The following is a 23,716-nucleotide window of genomic DNA, read 5'->3' on the forward strand; positions in this document are numbered from 1 at the left end:
GTTTTATAGCTCAGGTTGTTTCGGACGCGGCAATACCAAATATGTGTACTTTTTTTTATTTTTGCATAAATATATGGATTTATCGGTTTAATATTTTATTTATTTTTATTTATTTTGTATTTTTTTTTTTTAACAGTTTCAAAACATTTTTTTTTTTACATTTTTACTTAGTCCCTGTATGGGACATTAATTTTTATTTTTCTGATCCCTGATCTCATGTAATGTAATAGACATGTATTACATTATATGAGATCTTCACTGACTGTTTCACAGTCTCCTGTCTGGCATCAGCTACAGGCTGAAGCCAGACAGGAAGGACACCATATATGGCAGAGCTGGAGGCGGTCATGTGACCTCCAGCTGCCATAGCAACGCCAGGTCCTGAAAGCAATCAAGGGGTCGTCGGAGAGGTAAGTGGACGACCCCCTCTCCTCCTGCTGTCTTCTATATGCCGCGATCACTATAGATCGCGGCATATAGAAGACAGCAAAGGGTTAACATCACTGGGACCTGATCTAATCAGGTCCCGATGATGTTCCCTGTCAGAGCTAACGCTCTGCACCGCTCTCACAGCGCTTGCAGGACCCTGGGGGTCCTGAGCACTGCGAGACCACCCACCGTTTTTAAATGTCCGCGCTGCACAGAGCCCAGGCAGCGCGGACGTTTATCTACAGTGGGCGGTCGGGAAGCGGTTAAACTTCTTGATGACACTGCGCATGGAAGACACAGGAACATTCAGGTCTTTGGAGATGGACTTGTAGCCTTGAGATTGCTCATGCTTCCTCACAATTTGGTTTCTCAAGTCCTCAGACAGTTCTTTGGTCTTCTTTCTTTTCTCCATGCTCAATGTGGTACACACAAGGACACAGGACAGAGGTTGAGTCAACTTTTAATCCATGTTAACTGGCTGCAAGTGTGATTTAGTTATTGCCAGCACCTGTTAGGTGCCACAGGTAAGTTACTGGTGCTGTTAATTACACGAATTAGAGAAGCATCACATGATTTTTCAAACAGTGCCAATACTTTTGTCCACCCCCTTTTTTTAGGTTTGGTGTGGAATTATATCCAATTTGGCTTTAGGACAATTCTTTTTGTGTTTTTTTTCATTGAAGACAAATTAAATGAAGATAATAATACCAAAGAATTTGTGATTGCAATCATTTTCAGGAAGAAAACTGGTTACTGGTTATTAAAATGGGGAACCCCCCCAAAAAATTGACATAGGGTCCCCCTATTTTAACAACCAGCAAAGGCTAGGCAGACAGCTGGGGGCTGATATTAATAGCATAGGAAGGGGCTATGAATATTAGCCCCCTCCCAGAGTACAAACATCAGCTCTCAGCCGCCCCAGAAAAGGCGCATCCATAAGGTGTGCCAATTCTGGCACTTAGCCTCCGCTCTTCCTACTGCCCTGTGGTGGTGGCAAATGTGGTAATAGGGTTGGGGTTGATGTCAGCTTATATTGGCTGGTGACATCAAGCCCAGGAGTTAGTAATGGAGAGACGTCTATAAGATTCCCCCATTACTAACCCCATAGTCAAATAGTGAAATAAAACACCCAGAATAAAATAATGTATTTGAAATAACCACAGACTCCTTTTAATATTTCTAAATTAAACCAAATAACTTATCGTTACGCCCATTCTATTGATTCCCTTGTCGCCTGCAATAAAAATAAAATAATAAACTAACCTCATCCTCACCTCTCCGACGTGAAGTAAATAAACCGTTTGTCCCTCAACGGATCTAGCTCTGCTACATCTAGATACAGCTTGCCATCCTACAGAGACACTGAGGAGCGCATGCTTGTGCACCTCAGTGACTCGCAGTGATAAAGATGAGCGAGGTTCATATCATATGAACTCCGTTCACTTCATTGACGTCACTGCGAGCATGGGAAAGTTCTCCACACGCATGAACTTTCCCATGCTCGCGGTGACGTCAATGAGTCTATGATATGAACTTCGCTCATCCTTATCACGTTACTGATAATTTTGGGGGAAAGTGCATCTTATAATCCGAAAAATATGATACTTAATAGCTTAATGATTATTATGCTTTCCAGTGTGCCCATAAAATATGTTGTCTCTCTGTGATTTTTGAATAAATTGTCTATAAAAAATTTAAATATCAAGTTGGCAGCCCTGTTCCCAACCATCTGAAAAGCCCTGTAAACCTAACTTTAACATCTTGTGTTTGTGTGGACATAAAGGGAACCTGTCTGCAGGTTTTTAGACCCCAAGTTAATGTCAATTATTTAAAGTTTTCTAGAAATTCACCCCCAAATTTTTATGCCTAGCCTGCACTTGCCACTCTCCAGCCTCTCTCTCTCTTTCCGCACCCGCTGCCAGCCACTTGTTAGTGATTGACAGTTCACTCTCCTGTCACCTGCCTCTCTGCACGAGATAGCTCGCAAGTGCCGTCATTCCCAGTGGTGGCGCATGCACCGTAAGGTCTTTATTATGTTGAAGAGCTGGGCTATTGATCTGCATGTGAGCCGCCACCGGGAATGACAGTGCTTGAGTGGGATCTCAGGCAGGGTGAATGGGGGTTGGGCCTTACAAAGAAGAATGACCTTCCAGTCACTAACAGGAGGCCAGCAGCAGGCAGGGAAAGAGTGAAAGAGGCTGGAGAGCTGGAAGTGCCCGCCAAGCCCCCAGCACTCACAGCTCATTTGCGCAAAAATTCACCAATGGATTTCTATAAAACTGAGACATGTGGTTCTAAAACAAAGGTGTGGACATAAATCAACATGTCATCTATGTAAAAATGCTGAAATTAGTTTGGGGTCTAAAATCTTGCTGACTGGTTCCCGTTAAACCTATTTTATTTATCAGCTTATGTTGTTAAGACTGAATAGTTCTTACATGCCCAATGAGCCTAGAAATTTGCCACTGGTACCTACATTTTGAAGTTATTTTTTGCTTGGGAATGAAAGTACTTCTTGCCTGATAGCAACTAAATGCAGTTTCAATGTTAATGGCCAGACAGTAATCCGCTGTTTAACCACTTGCCAATTAACAATGAAACTTCTATTACCTGGTTGATGTTGTGTCTGCAATGTATGAAATCAGCCTTTAACCAGTATTAGAAAAAAGTGGCTGCTCTCTTGCCAAGTGAGTGCCATACCTATCCACAGGTTGTGTAGTATTGTAGCTCCGCACCATTCCTTGGAGTGGAGCTGAGCTGCTGCAAAAGACAGGTGTTGTGCTGTTTTTGCAAGAAAGCAACCATGTTTTTGTTATCCATGTTGACTCCTTTTTAAGCCTTGTTCACATTAGTTCATTGCTCTATGCTAGGCAATCTGTCACTGGGGTTATGTCGGGCATTAAATGTGTTGCTCCAACTTAATAGTTCTTGCTTCATTTTTAGGTAAGCGGTTCAAAAGCTGGAGTTATACGGTTTCTGGGGGAGACAGATTTTGCCAAAGGAGAGTGGTGTGGCGTTGAGCTAGATGAACCTTTAGGAAAAAATGATGGAGCAGTAGCTGGCACAAGGTAAGTCACACAAGCAAAGCCCAAAGCTGACCATATACTTAAAAATAAGTTTTGCCTAAACCTTGAATGGCCAATGATCTTGTGTATTTTGGCCACTTGACTCCCCAGACAAGAGATTTTCAGGGAAGAGTGAGCAAAATTGATGGTTAGATTTCAACATCCCACATACGTTGTTCCTACAGGAGATAAGCTGCTCCTAGACAGGTTTTACACCTGCCTCTTACCCTGTGATAAGGTTTTACTAACTTTTCTTATCAATATCCATTATAATCCTGAAATCTTGTCATTCTTACTCTGGTCACTGAGCCTCACAATAAACTGACACTTCCAGTTCTGTAGAGCTCACTTCTCAGCAGTCCTTTCATTCTAATCACAGAAACTGAATTCTATGTCAGCTAGTATTTGTGCCAATTTCTGATGCAAATTATTGTACATTTTCTTTGTGGAGGATATCCTTGGTCCTCCTGCTGATTCCGACCCACTTTTTAAAAAAAGTTGCTGAAAACTGTAGAAAACAGGAGTATCGGCTTTAGCCGCTTAAATGGCATGCACAAAAAACTGTAATAAAGCCAATTAAAAATTATCCACAACATGTTTCCACTACAACTTTGGACCCATTTGTCATCAATCCCCTGCGATCTAGTAACTATAACATATCCAGTGTTTTTTCTCCTTAGTACTGAATCCTAAAAATGATATCCATCTGATAATGCAGTGTTAGAAACAACCATTTTTATTTTTATAAACCCTCATTCTTCTTGACCTTGTGGATGAATGTGTTTTGAAGTTGGTACCTTATTGTACGAAGAATACCATATATTATGTCTTCTCTATTTTATTTAGGTATTTTCAGTGTCAGCCGAAGTATGGCTTGTTTGCACCTGTACATAAGGTAACACGGATCGGTTTTCCATCAACTACTCCAGCTAAAGCTAAAACCACCGTAAGAAAAGTACCCGCAACTCCTACAACACCAGCATCCCTAAAACGCAGTCCAAGTGCATCCTCTATAAGCTCCATGAGCTCAATTTCATCATCGGTGAGCAACAAACCAAGTCGCACTGGATTGGTAAGTGGTGGGAAATAAAGTAATTGAGTATCCCAAACTTATGGCATTTTACTAGGATATGCTATGACTTTATAATCAGTGGAGTTGTACCTCTGAGACTCGCACCAGTTCTGAGAATGAAGAGGCTACAACACTGATTTAGTCCTTCAGGCACTTTAAAGTCTTTTATTTGCACAGCAGCAATTTCAGCCACTCGCTGTGCAGGGGAACTGCAGTACACGTCCATGGAATTGAATGGGGCCAGCTGTAGTTTTCTGCACAGCCGAGTGTCCAGAAGGAGCACTGTGAAGTACCACAGCACTCGACCAAGTCACCTAGAATCCCCATTGATTTTAGAGTTACCACTTTATGGGAATACCTCTTTAAAGGGGTTGTCTAGGACATTTTTATTGATGGCATAACCATAGGGTAAGTCATCAATATCTTTTCGGTGGGGATGTGACACCAGTGGGTGTGTACCCTGTGCCAGCGTCAACTGGATGTACTTAGTTTTGAAGAAACACAACAGCATTTCGTCAACAGTATACTGGTTGCACCCTTGTACTACTGCACATTAACCCCCTATTCTAATCAATAGGGGGCAGATATGCAGATCCCTGCCGCAGCCACTATAAGGACAGGACATCAATAATCAATGTAAAAGTTCCGGACAACTTATTTAACACTCTTCAAATAAACCGTTTTAGTCATTTGTTATAAAGCATTCCTGTTGGTCTTTTTTGTAGGGTTTTTTTTTTTTTTATTTTTTAAACGAACTTTTTTGTGTGCAAATTTTTACATAATTTTTACTTTGGATTAATTGATTCTGCTAACATTAAACCATTACTTTATGTACTTAAAATATACAGTTAACAGAAACCTCCTCAAGATATGCAAGAAAAATATCCGGTACCACAGCTCTCCAGGAGGCTCTGAAAGAAAAGCAGCAACATATAGAGCAGCTTCTGGCAGAAAGGGACATGGAGAGGGCTGAAGTGGCAAAAGCTACAAGTCATGTTGGAGAAGTGGAGCAGGAGTTAGCTGTAATACGAGATGGACATGACCAGGTATCTTTTTTCCGATATATTTAGTGGCAGCGGCATTTGTCAAGACTGTCTTTTTACTCTTGGTTTAAGTATATAATACTGATCTTCAATTAGGTGCTGCTTTCACAGGATTCAGAGGGTTGAACTTGGTGCTACAGTGAACTGAGAATATAATTAGTATATTATATGTATAAATAATATGTACGGTATATAGTGCGAGTGGTGCTCATAATCATACCTGCTAATGTTTGGAGTTCAAAAGGTAATACAAAAGAGTTGATTTCACTCACAATAGCATGTTGGTAATTGTATATACAATAGGTATGCAATATCTGTTTGTGAAAGAAGCTTCATTTATGGCTTTTAACAATCTTTCAATGTCGCTCTACAGTACTCAGAATGATCTAAACACTTACCGTATTTTTGGAGACAGATGCTCTTTTTAAGCAGGTTATGTTTATAAGTGAGCTCTCCATTATTTTAAATGGTAATCTATCAATTTATGAGGAGTATTCCAAGACTGACAAGCTTACTTAGCAAAAAATACCCTACTTAATAAATAAATATTAGCAATCATAAAAAAATTAGATCCCCGTCACAGTGAAAATAACACCTATATGTTAGAGACATACACTATAAAATCCATAGGGACAAGGAATCCTTGTGATGTCAGGGTAAAAGTAATTCCACCTACACTAGCCAAGAACTCTAATGCAATCTCTACCAATAAAGGCCTATTTAAGTCAAATTCATGCTTGTAAAAATAGATCAGGTATTGCTATGCAACCATAGACCTGTGTCTAATTCACAAGGGTGTGTATAGAATGTGTGTGTTCCGGGTGGTCACAATACGCTGTACAAAAAATGTAGATGGATTCTTTAGTATGTTGAACTGAAAAATTGTCCCCCACCTAGGAATACACGCACGTGTGGAGCACCACATGTCTGATCCCTATCATAAAAGCAGGCTCAGAGCCTGCATTACTACTAGCAGATGATGGCTGTGTTATTCAGCCATCATCTACCTCTAACAGCCGTGAGCTGAGTAAAGCTGAGCTCCGCATGCTGCGAACTACTTAATTGCTGCTGTCAATCACTGATGGCGGCATTAACAAGTCGTGCTCCAATCGCCTTCTCCTTTCCTACCAACATATTTCATACCTCGTATCCATAGAATTAGAAAAAGGTATGGCACTCATCGAAAATGTAAAATATAAACTTTATTTCATATATAAACATGTAGACGGGCAATAGCCATAATTCCCAACTCAACACTTTTTTCTGCTTCTATGGATACTATTTGATGGACTGTGCTTTGCTTGATATGGTGTTAAAGAGAACCTGTCATGAGGATCATCCATGGTAAACTAAAGGTATGGGCAGAATGGCACTGTCATACTGATTTAATACATACCTTTCATCAAAAAACCTGCAGCTTGGTTTTCGTTATATCATTTTGATAAATTTCGGTTTTCTCAGTGCTTGGGGGCGGGACTGCGGGTAGGTTCTTTGGCTCAGAGGGCTCTGCTTCGGCCCCTCCGCTGCCTCTGTTGCATTCATCATTATGAATTCATTTAAATTTTGGGCTGGCGCAGTCTTAGTTGTTGGCAACGCTGTCGCTGGTGGCGGTCTTCATGATCATGGAGCAGGCGCATGCACAGATCGAACTCCGGCAGTCTTCAGTAAAATGGCGTCGGAGGTGGCGCATGCACAGAATGAGATCTCTGCTCAATGACGAGCCGAGATCTCATTCTGCGCATGCGCCACCAACTGCGCCATTTTCCTGAAGACCACCGGAGGTCAATCTGCACTGGTGCCATTTTCATGAAGACTGCCACCAGCGAGAGCGCCACCAACAGCTAAGACAGCGCCAGCCCAAAATTTAATTGAATGATGATGATTATCATGATGAATGCAACAGAGGCAGCGGAGGGGCCGTGGCTGAGACCTCTGAGCCGAAGACTTTACCCACAGTCCCGCTCACAAGGCCCCAAAGCACCGAGGAAACCGAAATTTATCATGATGAATTAACAAAAACCAGGTTGCAGATTTTTACACTAAAGGCATGTATTAAATCAATATGACAGCGTCATTCTGCCTATACCTTTAGTTTAACATGGACATTCCTGCTGACAGGTTTCTTTTAAGCACCAACGTATTACATTATATCCATTGTGTCATTTAATGTATTGGAGTGGTTTCCAAATGCAGTGCCACTTATTTATTTATTTCTTTACTTCACTGTTCTGACTATTTTGTATGAAATATTTTGGTATCTCCAGGTCTATAAAAAGTCTGGCGTATCAAAATATAACATTTATTTGATCTGTAAACCGCATAATGGAAAACAGAATAAAATCGAAATGATCGAATTCCAAAAAATTCAATAGGTGATCAAAATATTGTATCTACCCCAATATTAACATCTGTTCAGGCGTGAAAAACAAGTTCTCGCAGGGCTCCGTCAACCAAAAGATGAAAACGTGAAAAAAATTACAGAAAAAAATAGTGACACAATTTTTCCATCCCTATGTCTATATACAGTGGGGGAAATAAGTATTTGAACCCTTGCTGTTTTTGTCAGTGGGAAAACATTAACAGTCTATAATTTTAAGGGTAGGTTAATTTTAACATTGAGAGATAGAATATCCCCCCCCCCCAAAAAAAAAAATCAAGAAAATCACATTGTATAAACTAGATAAATGTATTTGCATTTTGCAGTGAGAAATAAGTATTTGATCCCCTACAAACCATTATGAGTTCTGGCTCCTACAGACAAGTTAGACACTCCTACTCAACTCGTTACCTGCATTAAAGACAGCTGTCTTACATAGTCACCTGTATAAAAGACTCCTGTCCACAGACTCAATTAATCAGTCAGACTCAACATGGGCAAGACCAAAGAGCTTTCTAAGGATGTCAGGGACAAGATCATAGACCTGCACAAAGCTGAAATGGGCTACAAAACCATAAGTAAGACCCTGGGTGAGAAGGAGACAATTGTTGAAGCAATAGTAAGAAAATGGATGAAATACAAAATGACTGTCAATCGACATCGATCTCGGGCACCATGCAAAATCTAACCTCGTGGGGTATCCTTGATCATGAAGGTGAGAGATCAGCCTAAAACTACACGGGGGGAGCTTGTTAATGATCTCCAGGCAGCTGGGACCACAGTTACCAAGAAAACCATTACTAACACATTACGCCTTAAAGGTTTAAAATCCTGCAGTGCCCACAAGGTCCCCCTGCTCAAGAAGGCACATGTGCTGGCCCGTCTGAAGTTTGCCAATGAACACCTGGATGATTCTGTGAGTTATTGGGAGAAGGTGCTGTGGTCAGATGAGACAAAAATTGAGCTCTTTGGCACTAACTCAACTTGCCGTGTTTCGAGGAAGAAGAAGGATGAGTACAGCCCTAAGAACATCGTCCCAACCGTGAAGCATGATGGGGGAAACATTATACTTTGGGGATGCTTTTCTGCAAAGGGGACAGGACGACTGCACCGTACTGAAGGGAAGATGGATGGGGTCATGTATCTTGAGATTTTAGCCAACAACCTCCTTCCCTCAGTAAGAGCATTGAAGATGGGTCATGGCTGGGTCTTCCACCAAGACAATGACCCAAAACATACAGCCAAGGCAACAAAGGAGTGGCTCATGTGCGCAAACCTCATCATCAACTACAAAAAACATCTGACTACTGTGCTTACCAACAAGGGTTTTGCCACCAAGTATTAAGTGTTGTTTGCCAGAGGGATCAAATACTTATTTCTCACTGCAAAATGCAAATTTATCTAATTTATACAATGTGATTTTCTTGATTGCTTTGTTGGATATTCTATCTCTCAATGTTAAAATTAACCTACCCTTAAAATTATAGACTGTTCATGTCTTTGTCAGTGGGCAAGCCTACAAAAACAGCAAGGGATCAAATACTTATTTCCCCCATTGTAGATATATATCTCTTAATAGATGTATATCTAGAGAGATCTCTCTCTATATAACTATATAGAAATATCTATATAGATATACAGTTGTGCTCAAAAGTTTACATACCCTGGCAGAATTTTTCCTTTCTTGGCCTTGTTTCAGAGAATATGAATGATAACAAAAAAACTTTTTCTCCACTCATGGTTATTGATTGGGTGAAGCCATTTATTGTCAAACTACTATGTTTTCTCTTTTTAAATCTTAATAACAATCAAAGACATCCAAATGACCCTGATCAAAAGTTCACATACCCTGGTGACTTTGGCCTGATAAAATGCACAGAATTTGATACAAATGGGTTTGAATAGCTACTAAAGGTAACATCCTCACCTGTGACCTGTTTGCTTGCAATCAGTGTGTGTGCATAAAAGCTGAGTGAGTTTCTGGGATCCAGACAGACTCTTGCATCTTTCATCCAGCCACTGACGTTTTTGGATTGTGAGTCGTGGGGAAAGCAAAAGAATTGTCAACGGATCTACGGGAAAAGTTAGTTGAACTGTATAACACAGGAAGAGGATACAAAAAAAATATCCAAGGAATTGATAATGCAGCGTTCAAACTGTGATTAACAAATTGAAAATCAGGGGCTCTGTGAAAACCAAACCACGGTCAGGTAGACAAACAAATATTTATTGGTCGACCATGACAGCACCACTAGAGAGGGAATCCGCCCACCAAGGACAGGAAACCTACATGCTTAAAAGGGGTCGGCCCTCCCTCTCGCCTCAGTTTGGTTTCCTGTCCTTGATGGAGGAAGCCGGTCGCAGGCGAAAGAACGTGGATGGCGACGGCTGTCGATCCTGCGCCCCTGTCTGGGGACGGCAGCTCCAGCGTTGGCCTATGCTCGTGCGCCCCTATATGGGAGAGGCACAGCATCCTGAGCACTGGAGGTTCCTTTTGCAATGGGGCTGCGCCCCTGTCTGGGGTGGCATCCCCTTTTCTGCCTCAAGCCAGGTGCGCCTCCCGTGGGAGTGTAGGCCCTGGCTGAGCCCCAAAAGTGTGGTGGGTTCAGCATCCCGAGTGGGGGTGACAGCCCACCATCACCCTCCGTAAGTATGGGGAGGGGGGGTGAGGGCCAAGGTGATTGTGTCCCCTCGCCCTGCCCTGGGTGAACGCAGCGCGGTGCATCGCTAAAGCGCGGCTTACCTGAGGGAGCGCTGACAGCATGCGTCCTCGCGCGAAGCTCGTGCGGCGCGTACTTCCGGGTATCGGTAAGTCGCGGCCCGATGACGTCACCGCGACTCGGCGTTCATGTGCCGGCAAAAGAGCGCGAAATTCAAAAAAAAAAAAAAAAAAAGGAAAAAGTGTGCTGATGCTCTGCTAGAGGGGAGGAGTCAATACCTATTTAAACTATCAGGTAACATGGCTCAGTGCTTCCCAAAGCTTCATTCTTTCATTATGGAGTCTGAAGGTGTCCAGTTGCAGCAGCAGCAGGTTGAGCAGCCGCCGTCTTCATCTCAGCGGCTGTCTGGGGAGCCCCAAAAAATGCATCGCGCACGTGGTCCTGGTAGCTGGTCCTCAGGAAAACGGAGCTCGGGGTCTAGGTCTGGTAGAACGGACGAATCTGCAGCCTCTAGGGAAGGTCCCCCGGCTGAGAAGGGTCCTTCCTCCAATCCGGTACCAGCTGCTTTTTCTTCCTGAGCCGCCTGGGTAAGTGATCTTCGAGTAAGTTCACTTAGTAATATGGTATCCCTTCTCCCCTTCCATATTTTATCAGGGGAAGAAATGTACCGCCAAGGCAAAGCATATACAGTGTGCGCTATGCAAGTCTCTTCTTCCTGACGGATACCCTAAAAAGCTATGTCAGTTGTGCATAAACCAGACACTGGCAGAAGAGGGTCCTGCTCTAGCTTCTGGTTTAAAAACCTTAGTTAAAACAGAGATTCACAAGGTCCTCTCCAAGAGGGTTAAAGAGAAAATGAACTCGGACTGTGAGATCCCCTTAGTCTTGGATGACCCCCTATCTTCTCCCTATGAGTCGGATTCAGATAGTGCAGACTTTTCCTCTGTTTCCTCCTCTGATAGTGGTGTGGGACAAAATTGCTTCCCCCTTGGTGAAGTGGACAGATTGATTAAAATGGTTCAGTCCACCATGGGCATAACAGAGGCCAGGCAGGAGAAGTCAGTCCAGGACGTTATGTTCGGGGGGCTGGGTCAAAGGAAGAGAAGGAGTTTTCCGTTGAACGAAAAAATCCAGGGCTTAATCCTTAGCGAATGGAAAAAAACGGAAAGGAAGGGCGCTCTACCTCCATTCTTCAAAAGGAAGTACCCCTTTGAGGAATCTGCCTCTTCCTCCTGGGAAAAAGCCCCCAAAATTGATGTGGCCATTTCCAAAGCCTCTAAGAGTTCCTCCCTTCCGTTTGATGATATGGGAGCTCTTAAAGACCCCCTGGATAGAAAGGCTGATTCTTTCCTTAGAGGGACCTGGGAGACTTCGGCTGGAGCCCTAAAACCCGCGGTGGCAGCTACTTGTACCGCCAGGTCCCTAATGATCTGGCTGGACCAGCTGGAAGCCCATCTTAAAAACAATTCCCCCAGGAAGGAAATCTTGGCGGACATGTCTCTTCTTCAGGGGACGACAGCCTTTCTGGCGGACGCATCAGCAGATTCCGTCAGATTAGCAGCAAGGTCGGCCGCCATGTCTAACTGGGCCCGGAGAGCTTTGTGGCTAAAATGTTGGCTGGGGGACATTCATGCGAGAACAAGACTCTGCGCTATCCCTTGTGAAGGGGGACATCTCTTTGGGTCGGTTCTGGATGAGCTACTGGATAGAGCAAGTGACACAAAAAAGGGCTTTCCTAACCTATCTGCCCCCACGTACAAACGTCCTTTTCAGAAAAGAAGGTTTCTACGTAATAAGCGCCAGAAGGGTCAGGATAAATGGGGAAGACCGTAGACCGAAAGGTAAAGGGCTCCTGTTCGGATCCTCTTCTGCTAGCCAAGGCCCCCGAAAACCGAGCCAATGACTCGCGGCCCAGGTAGGGGGGAGGTTATTGGGCTTGGATCCTTGGTCTGGTAGGTTCCGGCCTGAGACTCGACTTTCAGCGAGTCCCTCGTGGGAGATTCGTCCTGACCCCAAACCGGTCCTCAACACGGGAGCAGATGGCCCTACAAGTGGAGGTCCTGAATCTGGTCCATAAAGCCGTCTTAGTGGAGGTCCCGATAGCAGAGAAGGGACTGGGGTTCTACTCACCGTTGTTTTTGGTCACTAAACCTGACGGATCCTTTAGGTGTATTGTTAACCTTAAGGCCCTGAATAAATTTTTGTTAATTCCCACCTTTAAAATGGAGTCCATTAAGTCTACTATAAAACTATTGTTCTCAGGCTGTCACATGGTAGTATTGGATCTAAAGGACGCATATTACCATATACCTATACACAGAAGCTTCCAAAAATACCTTAGAGTGGCCTTGGTCATAGGGGATGAAATCAGACATTTCCAATTTGCGGCCTTGCCATTCGGTCTCGCTATAGCCCCTAGAATATTTACGAAGGTGATAGCGGAGGTGATGGCTCATGTACGGGAACATAATGTGTTAATTATCCCTTACTTAGATGATTTTTTGATCATTGGAGACTCAGCCTCTCAATGTCTCTCCCATCTTAAATTGGTCTCCTCTATTCTGGAAGGCCTGGGCTGGATCCTAAATCTGGAGAAATCCAGGGTAGTCCCTTCGAGAGTATAGCAGTTCCTAGGTATCATGCTAGACTCAGACCTCCAGATGTGTTTCCTTCCAGAAGCCAAAAAACAGAAGGTCAAAAGGCTGGTGGAAGGTGCTCTTGCGAACCCGGTCATGTCCCTTAGGGCTGCAATGTCCTTACTTGGTACCCTGATATCTTGTCTGCCGGGGGTAATGTGGGCACAATACCACTCCAGAGTTTTACAGTGGTACGTCCTACAGAATGAGGTCTCGTTACATGGGCACTTGGAGAGACGGATGTTCCTATCTCCCCGGTCTATTGACTCTCTACAGTGGTGGGTGAATTTAGAAAACTTGTCTCGAGGAGTTCCCTGGGTGGTCAGAATATCTGAAATAATTACAACTGACGCGAGTCTACATGGATGGGGAGCTCACTTGGGGTATATGATTGCCCAGGGGTTCTGGTCGGACGCGGAGAGAGCTCTTTCCTCTAATACTAGGGAACTACTGGCAGTTGATAGGGCTGTTAATCATTTCTTGCCATTCCTTCACAATAAGAACATTAGGATCCTGTCCGATAATAATATAGCAGTAGCTTATATTAACCATCAGGGGGGTACTCGTGCTGGATCGCTAATGAGAGTGGCGGATCATCTCTTTCAGATCTCGGAACACCATCTCCTCTCTTTAACAGCCCTTCACATCAAAGGGAAAGAAAATTCAAAGGCAGACTTCTTAAGCCGTCATTTTTTAAGGCAAGGCGAATGGGAACTAAAACAGGACATTTTTTCCCTATTAGTCCGGAAATGGGGTCTTCCGGTGGTGGATCTCTTCGCCACAAAACAAAACCGGAAGACAAAGGTTTTTTGCTCCCTAGATCCGAGAGAAAGGCCCCTGACGGTAGACGCTCTCCAAATCCCTTGGAACTTCAGTCTGGCCTATGCCTTCTCACCGTTAAACCTTCTGCCTATGGTACTAAGAAAGATCAGAGAGGACAAGGCAAGGGTCCTCTTGATCGCCCCCTTTTGGCCCAAAAGACCCTGGTTCTCATGCCTGAGGAACTTGTCCATCTCGGACCCTTGGGTCCTGCCGAAGTTCCGGATCTCCTCAGCCAGGGTCTAGTGCTCCATCCTCGAGCTCCGGGCCTCCACTTGACGGCGTGGAATTTGAGAGGTCCCTGCTAGAACTAAAAGGTTTTTCCCAGAGTCTAGTATCTACTTTATTACATAGTAGAAAGCCTGTCACTACCAAAATTTATGCAAAAGTTTGGAACAAGTTTTTATCTTTTTCTAAATCTTCAGTGGATAAGGGAGCGCCAATTGAGAAGATTTTAGAGTTCCTACAAAGGGGCTTCGAGCTGTGGTTACCAACGAGCACCTTGAAGGTCCAAGTTTCGGCACTAGGTGCCCTCTATAACTGTGTCCTCGCAGAAAACTATTGGATTTCCCTCTTTATAAAAGCAGTAGGTAGGTCCAGGCCGGTTACAAAAACTAATGTCGTTCCATGGGACCTAAACCTGGTTCTGAAAGCGTTAGCTGGGGCACCCTTTGAACCAATAGATTCTGTATCCCTGAGATCTATTACCCTCAAAACAGCGCTTCTTGTAGCCCTAACATCTGCTAGGAGGATTGGTGATATTCAGGCTCTGTCCTCTGGCCCTCCCTTCACCCAGGTTCTGGACGACAGAATAATTCTTAGAGCAGATCCAGCATACTTGCCTAAAGTAGCTTCCCGGTTTCATAGACTTCAGGAAGTAATATTACCCTCTTTTTGTCCGAACCCTAGTAATCAGATAGAAGCAGATTTCCATGCTTTAGATGTGAGAAGGTGTGTGGTTAGGTACCTTGCTGTCACTCAGCCCTTTAGCAGAGATAGTTCCCTGTTTATCTCCTATCAGGGGGTTAGGAAGGGGCTTAAGGTCTCTAGATCCACCATAGCTAGATGGATTAGGGAGGCCATTACGCTAGCCTATGTATCCAGCGGAGAAGAAGCACCGCGTGGCCTGAAAGCTCACTCTACCCGGGCGGTGGCAACCTCATGGGCAGAGAGGTCTGGCGTCTCGATGGAGGATATATGTAAGGCAGCTACCTGGTCTTCTCCATCTACCTTCTATAAGCACTATAGACTAGATCTGGGTGCTTTGTCTGACCTCACATTTGGGAGAAGGGTGCTCCAAGCGGTGGTCCCTCCCTAGAATCTTCATCTCTGCAATTCTCTCGTGGTGCTGTCATGGTCGACCGATAAAGCGATTAGTTACTTACCGGTAACTGGATTTCTCGGAGACCATGACAGCACCCTTATATTCCCTCCCTTCACCCCTTTTTGGGAGCACTTCTTATCTGTTTTCATTCTTTATTCTCACACATTGGTGTTGTAAGAAAATGTATATACTGTTTGTTTCATGATTATGTTGCTATGTCTACTAACCGGGCCTGTAGGTTTCCTGTCCTTGGTGGGCGGATTCCCTCTCTCGTGGTGCTGTCATGGTCTCCGAGAAATCCCGTTACCGGTAAGTAACTAATCTCTTTCGTCCACAACTGCCAGGAAAATTGTTCGGGATGCAATTCAAAACCCAAAAATAAAATCAGCTGAAATTCAGGACTCTCTGAAAACTAGCGGTGTGGCTGTTTCAAGATGCACAATAAGGAGGCACTTGAAAAAAATGGGCTGCATGTTCGAGTCGCCAGAAGAAAGCAATTACTGTGCAAATGCCACAAAGTATCTTGCCTACAATATGCCAAACAGCACAGAGACAAGCCTCAAAACTTCTGGAACAAGGTAATTTGGAGTGGTGAGACCAAAATTTAACTTTTTGGCCACAACGATAAACGTTACATTTGGAGAGAGGTCAACAAGGCCTATGATGAAAGGAACACCATTCCTACAGTAAAGCATGGAGGTGGATTACTGATGTTTTGGGGATGTGTGAGCTACAAAGGCACAGGAAACTTGGTGAAAGTTGAAGGAAAGATGAATGCATCACATTATCAGCAAATACTGGGGGCAAATTTGCACTCATCAGCCTGGAAGCTGCGCATAGGACGTACTTGGATGTTCCAACATGACAACGATCCAAAACACAAGGCCAAGTCGACGTGTCATTGGCTACAGCAGAACAAAGTGAAGGTTCTGGAGTGGCCATCTCAGTCTCCTGACCTCAATATGATTGAGCCACTCTGGGGAGATCTCAAGCGCGCAGTTCATGCTAGACAGCCCAGGAATTTACAGGAACTGGAGGCTTTTTGCCAAGAAGAATGGGCAGCTTTACCATTTGAAAAAATAAAAAACCTCATCCACAACTACCACAAAAGACTTCAAGCTGTCATTGATGTTAGAAGGGGCAATACACGGTATTAAGAACTAGGGTATGTGAACTTTTGATCAGAGTCACTTGGATGGTTTTGGTTGTCATTAAGATTTAAAAAGAGAAAACACAGTAGTTTGACAATAAATGGCTTCACCCAACCAATAACCATGAGTGGAGAAAAAGTTTTACTATTTTCCAGTACATTGGTAAATTAACGGTGTCAATCAAAACTACAACTCGTCCTTGTAAAAAACAAGCCCTCCTATGTCAAATTTAATGGTTATGGCTCTTGGAAGAGGAGAAGGAAAGAGCAAAAATGGAAAATCGCCCAATCAGGAAGGGGTAACGTTTTTTTTTTATTTTTTTTTATTTTTTGTTTAAATGTGAATTAATGTACTCTGTTTTAGCTATATCATGTATTTCATTTTTTACAATTTTTCTTCAGTACGTGATGGAAATGGAGGGTAAAATGGATCAGTTGCGTGCTATGGTAGAAGCTGCCGACAGAGAAAAAGTTGAATTTCTAAACCAACTAGAGGAAGAAAAGAGGTATCATTTACGTGTTAGTTTACTGTCTCGCTGCTGACATTTTAAATACTTTGGGCCCAATTCATGAATTCCAACGTTATGCATGCGAGTCTTCGGATGATGTGATGGTGTCAATGCTCCTGATTCATGTAGAGGCGTGCTTTTCGCCACAAATTCTACTACAGTCACTTCTGGAGCAAGTTTTGTTGCGTAGTGGACATTCCCGCTCCTCATGAATTTGACGGGCATCGGTCACTATATCCCTGCCCCAGCTCCATCCATTTTGCCTGAGCTGGGCAAAAATGGTGTGAGAATGCCAAAATTCACAAAATTTTACTGCAGCCTCGAGTTGCGCCAATAATTTGTGACTTTTCAAACTTTTTTTTTTATGCCATAATACTGGCGATTATAAAAGCTTTCATGAATTGGGCCCTTTTTTTAAAAAATTTTTTATTTGTATTTAGCATAGAAATACCCATGTTTATGTACCTGCTTTTCTGCATCCATTTTCTGTGCTCCCCTTAATGAACAGCAGGAAGAGGTTAATCAGGGTCCATCTTGAGCTAGAATGATGTTATGTAAAAGGCAAGGGTTACTATGTGACAAGTGTCGTGGGACATTGAGTTTGCGATGTTTCATTGCAATATTGCATCTAATGATTTCCTTTTGGTGGCACATCGCGGCTTGCAACCTACTGCTACACAGCAAAATTGCAGCTGTAAAGTAGTTGTGTGACAGCAAGTCTCAGACAAGTTGCAGAAATGTTTTTGGTTGCGTGACTTGTCTGAGAATTGCTGTTGTATAACCCTAGCCTAAATCTAAAGATGTCAGGACTTGGCTTAGTAACTCTTGATGTATACATATATATGTCTTTGTTCCTATGTTAAGCAGTCAAAGCAAAGCTTTTATTTTTCAAAGAAATTGATGCATTTGCTACAGGCATAAAAGACAGGATGTCCGTTAAGACGGTTTTCATGAATGATTTAAAGGTTAGCGCATAACTTAGTAAATGGGCTGTAAGATGTAAAACAATGAGTGTGAACATGTTGGACTTATTTAGCTTGGAAAGAAAGCGGCTGTAGAGATGAAACATGTATAGTTGCTCCTGGAATTGTTAATGAAACCTATGTAACTAAAACCCTAGGGCCTCGTGCACACGTTGAGTTTACGTCCGTATTTGTAAGCCAAAACCAGGAGTGGGAAAAAATGCAGAAGTGGTGACGTGTTTCTATTATACTTTTCCTTTGATTGTTCCACTCCTGATTTTGGTTTACAAATACCGGGGTAAAAAACTGACCAAAAATTCAACGAATGCACGTGTCCTAAATCCACAAATTACTTATTGTTTATTGATTAAATTGTGTAAGGTTTTATTCTCCATTTATGTGAAAAGCGAAGTTCAGTATTCTTATGCTCTTCTCTTACCTTAATTGTCCAGAATTGTTAAAGTCCCATAAATGTATTTTAATTTTTTAGAAAAGTAGAAGATCTCCAATTCCGTGTTGAAGAAGAGTCCATTACCAAGGGAGATTTGGAGGTAAAAAAAAAAAAAAAAAAAGAATACTTCTAGGATTCTATATAGCAACCGTGACTTCTTTAAATGTATCTATTGTACAAATACAGGGCACGTGAAGTAGATTGTGATGGAGAAAACTATATTTAATAATAATGTGGTTTTCCACATTAGAGTAGTCCAAAACCTTCCAAAAATATAAACCCAATAGTTCCATCATCTTTACTGATTGGTAATGCCTTTTGCTTGCTGTTGCTTTTTCACAATCTGAAATCAAACTCAATAAAATTTTTGATGCTTGCAAAACTGGAGGTGAAGTAAAAGTGGTTAATTTCATGTAACCCCCAAATAGATATTCTGGCTTTCAAGTCATCTCCAGTTTTCTAAGCATGAATACAGCATTGAATTTGAAAATATGACTATTTTCTTTTCTTTTTTGCTTTCTTTGAGAAATGCTAATTTAGTTAACCAAAGTCAGATGAAATGTAGCCTTACTCTATCAAATTCTAAATTAGCCAGTTTTTATTAAAAACTGTTTATGACCATGTTAATTGCTTGTATTTATCAATTCCATGAATTTACATTTCAGCATTTAAGTTCACATTATTATTTTCTTTTTTACATGTTGAAATCTCATGTATCATGTTTTCCCCTTTGTTTAATTGTCTTCACAATTCAGTTAAGTGGAAAGGACTAGGAATAAATTGTGAAAATATTCGTCAAACATATCGGTCAGAGCAAGTAAACTGAGGAAGACTATTTTACATATATAACCCTACACACTAATAACTGCTTTTTAAAACTCCAGCTTTAATTCACTGGTGCATGCTGCTTTTATAAAATGAGAAATCTTGAAAATATACTAAAATATACTTAAAAATAATTTGAGCACAGTGTATTTGACAGCTAAATATATGTTGGTAGAATGTGCCCATAATCTGTATTTTACAAATTGGCCTACTATAATGTACTGTGAATCCAATTAGCACTGAAAATATCTTGAAAAATTTGAACCCCTTGTAGTAGTAAAACAAGGGGCCCCTTAAATTACATTTTAAGCCAGCACATTCAGTATTTTTACTTATGATAAAGAGCCTCAACATTCACAATGAAATGTGCACACATTTTCTAATGATTTCTTGGGTACTCTTTTGACTATCAATATATTTCAAATTAATTGAAATATGTATACATTAAATATATTAATATATTTGGTACAAGCCTAACTAAACAGAGCTGTTCCATTTCATGCTTTGTCTACAAACACCACCAACTCTATTTGATTAATGGGGAACCTGTCAACTTCATTTTCCATTGTCAACCAAAGACACTACTGTACAGGTTAATTGTTTCTTGAAAATTAATCAGGTTTTTGTATTTTAGAATATATACATTTATTTATTTATTTATTTTTCACTATCACAGGTTGTATAAATAATTAGTGTAATATTTTTTAAAGGGAATCTGTCAGCAGGTTTTTGCTACCTTATCTGAGAGCAGCATGATGTAGGCAAAGAGACCCTGAATCCATTGATGTGTCACTTAGATTACTGGGTGCAGTCGTTCTCACACAATCAGAGCTTTTAGATTTAGAGTGAAGCAGAGCTGAGAAAGCTAACCCCGTCCACACCAGGCTCTGTATGTGCAAAGTCCATAGACAGTGAGGTGCTTACTAGTGATGAGCTAGCATGCTCGTTACTCGAGATTTACGAGCATTCTCGGGTGTTTTCCGGGTTTCTTCAGCGTGCTAGGGTGTTATGTTTTAGTCACTCTGTGCTCATGATTTGGGACTGTTTGACAGCTTTAATACATGTGAGGAATGCCTATTTCTTAGGCATTCCTCACATGTATTAAAGCTGTCAAACAGTCGCAAATCATGAGCACGGAGTGACTAAAACATAGCACCCGAGCATACTCGCCGAAAGAGTTAACAGAACATACTCGCTCATCACTAGTGCTCATTACAGGAGGGGTGGGGGACTAGTCTGGCAATGTTAATCTTAGGGATACATCCTTCACAGTTAGTAAACAACATGCACTTTGACAAGTGACAGATCCCTGAATTCTGTGTTTCAGCCTCTTTCTCCTGTTGTCTTCAGAGTACATAGCAAAAACCTGCTGATGGCTTTCCTTTTAAGGTTCAAAGTAGACATAAATCCATATAGTTGAACCTATAACCTGGGCAGCCTGATGGCTTAGGAGTTCGCACTGTAGACTTGCAGTCCTAGAGTCCGGAGTTCAAATTCCACCAAGGACAACATCTGCATGGAGTTCGTGGTTTCCTTTTGGTGGAAAGGAGAATGGAAAATGAAGCTGACGGGCCCCCTTTAATTTTCATTAAAATATTACTAGTCAGTGTTTTAGATTTACCCCTCTTGGAATAAAATAAAAAAAATACATTTAATTGTGGTATGAAACCATTTAAATACTTAAATCGTAGAAACTGTTCCTAAGTCCACTATATATAAATCTTTTAAGAGTACCTCGCATAATGCTTTTTATACATAACAAACCTTCTATTGGACGCCAAAAAGATCTGGCAGATGCCTGCTTCCAACGGCATCAAGCAAACCGTTCAACCAAGCACTTCACCTAAGACAGAAAGATCTTTTCAGTGAATGTTTCCCATTTATATGGTCCGATGGGAGATCAATACGTACTCTTAAAACAAAAAAACAAAAACAAAAACATAACCCTAAATTAATACAATAAATCAGTCTTTCTGAACTATTTTCCTCTTGAAAGATTTAAAAAAAAAAAAAAAGCTAATTTCTGAAGAATTTCAATAAAGGTTTTAAACATTGCAGAATTGCTAACTTTCTAAATTAATGCTTTTATGTTCTGGAAAACCGTAATTCTACTTGCTGCATGCACCTATCTTACATTTCTACTTATTGCCTTTCTTTTTTTGTCTTTCACCATCAATCTCTTCCCACTTTCGTGTCAATCACCATCACCCAAGCCTCATCTTGTCATCCCCTCCTCTCCTGTTATTTTTTCCCACTGCATCTTCTTTGCTTTTCTATGGTCCGATGATTCCGGAGCACGGCCTGCATGTGGCTCCTTCCTCTCGTGCTGGCATGTGATGGTGGCACTGTTGTGTTCTCTTCCTCTCCCTTTTTACTAACAGACGCAGACCAAACTGGAGCATGCCCGCATTAAGGAGCTTGAACAGAGCCTGCTCTTTGAAAAGACCAAAGCTGACAAACTTCAGAGAGAGTTAGAAGATACTAGGGTAATGGTTTTCAATATTTCATGGAAACTCTCCCAGTACACTACACTTTATTGGATATGTCCACCTGCAGTAAAAACTGAGTGAGAAGACACCATTTTAGCTTTTGGTCTTTACATAATGCAAGGGAACCTGTATTGCTTTCTCTGGTATCCACATAGTAAAGGATAGTCAACTCTAGTTTCATCACTAAAAATATATTCCACTTTACCAAGAAAATAGATAATTTGGCTTTCATGTGTCATACCTATAATCTCTCATTATGTCTTATTAACTGTATGTTACAGTTAGTCATTAAAAAAAAAATGTAATCTGTAGTTAATAGTTTTACAGACTGAAATATAAAGTTTATGATTTCATTGTAGGCTAGGATTATATTTTGCCAATTGTAAATTTAATATTTGTTTTAAACTTTAACTTTACATTTCTTAAGTATAAAGATCTAGAAGCCTTTTGGCTCCCTTTAATAGTCACAAATCCTCATAGGACTTATTTAACATGAAGGTTTGGTCTTGTGCCAATCCAATACTTGCTTTGTATGAATAAAGCTGATAAGTAGAGATGAGTAAAAAGAATAGTGCTGCCCTGGTTGTTCAGTCTGATCCTTCATGGTATCTTGACCAGGGCAGTCTTCACTTCTACACTCGACTTCCTGGCTCCTCTTGCATTTACTAGATACAGGATGTTGGCCACAGAAGTGTACAACCGCAGCCAGAATCTTTTTGCTTAACTTTAGTGATATTAAATGTGGCTTGATCTACAGGAGTGTGTGATTCTTTGAGTGTTTCTTTACTTGCTATTCTTTGCTTGTGCATATTTTGGACATTTTGCTTTTTCACCCCAAATGGCTGAATGCAGCATAGATTTTACTAATATCCGTAAACCCAATATCTAATATTTGGCTCTTAAGTACTATGGTGGATTGATTTCCTTTGTTTATTGTGAACGAGGTAGTGTAACGCTACTGTCCATGCTTTCATCAGTAAACTATTTTTTTTCTGCGTCGTTGGAGGATTTTGGTGGTTATTTCAGATGGCAGTGGATAGGTCCATTTTATTTTGCTGCATTACAATGAATGTTTCCAACGTTAATGCTCCGAGAGTGCAGATAAAGTCCTACATGCTGGATTGTTAAAATATTCCGGTCACCTGAAAGAAAACCTGGAAACATGAACTGCTGGGAATACAAAATGTAATTCTGGTGATGGGGAAGTAAAAAGATCTGACATTTCTTGTTATTTACAGGCCAAAACAAGGCCAGATTCCTTAAAAGTAAGTATTCCTGTAAAAGCAAGGGGTTGTGTTGATGTCTTTTGTTTGCTGGAACTGCTGACCTTGCTTGTGGTGGTAGGAAATACTAATATTTATTCTTAACAATGTTGGCTTGGGCGATATTTGTAAGTGCAGAACTATTAATTATGCATGCAAGTGTCTGGTTGTAGATGTTTGTATACTAATAGTTACGTCGGGTACACCTTATGAAGAGCTTAAAAAGACATGTCACTTGCTCAAAAAAAAAATTGGGTTAGATACTTGTAAGAATCTCTAAGCACCGTTGATTCTGCTGCGGTTTCCATTTTGCTCTGCGTCATTCCATTGCAATCATATTCACGTTTGTTGCTTTTGGATTGCATTATGTGAAATTTCTTCTTGGAAGCCTGTGCTTTCAGCCCCTCTCTCCTAGATAGGCTGCCGAGATGTGATTGGCAGCATCTTGGAAGTAGGGGTGAAAGCACATGCCGCCAAAGAAGACTGAAGAAACGCTCAGTTGGCCTGTCAGCAGAGATTTCACATAACGCACCCCAAAAAACAATAAATCTGAAAAGCTCTGCAATGTATCACAAAGCTGGAAAAGAGCTGCAAAATCGGGGGAGCTTGGAGATTTTTACAAGATACTTGCGGAACTGTTTTT

At 41.6% G+C, this 23,716-nt stretch overlaps 1 protein-coding gene across 9 annotated transcripts in view; it reads left to right on the plus strand.

Moving 5' to 3' along the window:
- The window catches only part of CLIP1 (CAP-Gly domain containing linker protein 1), a 121,783-nt gene that overhangs the window by 32,316 nt on the left and 65,751 nt on the right, over nucleotides 1-23,716 (plus strand). For 5 of the 9 annotated variants that reach the window (XM_073676241.1, XM_073676242.1, XM_073676243.1 and 2 more), the window contains exons 4-9: nucleotides 3,373-3,497; nucleotides 4,341-4,566; nucleotides 5,415-5,612; nucleotides 16,978-17,081; nucleotides 18,537-18,597; nucleotides 21,704-21,808. In XM_073676241.1, coding sequence (XP_073532342.1) covers nucleotides 3,373-3,497; nucleotides 4,341-4,566; nucleotides 5,415-5,612; nucleotides 16,978-17,081; nucleotides 18,537-18,597; nucleotides 21,704-21,808 — 819 coding nt within the window. Of the gene's footprint in view, nucleotides 1-3,372; nucleotides 3,498-4,340; nucleotides 4,567-5,414; nucleotides 5,613-16,977; nucleotides 17,082-18,536; nucleotides 18,598-21,703; nucleotides 21,809-23,049; nucleotides 23,077-23,716 lie in introns of all 9 variants that reach the window. The other 4 variants (XM_073676245.1, XM_073676247.1, XM_073676246.1 and 1 more) reach the window with 2 other exon arrangements.

This window comes from Phyllobates terribilis, unplaced genomic scaffold, assembly GCF_046119375.1.
Source record: "Phyllobates terribilis strain yellow unplaced genomic scaffold, ASM4611937v1 Scaffold_1__5_contigs__length_1240528914, whole genome shotgun sequence".
NCBI classification, from domain to species: domain Eukaryota; kingdom Metazoa; phylum Chordata; class Amphibia; order Anura; family Dendrobatidae; genus Phyllobates; species Phyllobates terribilis.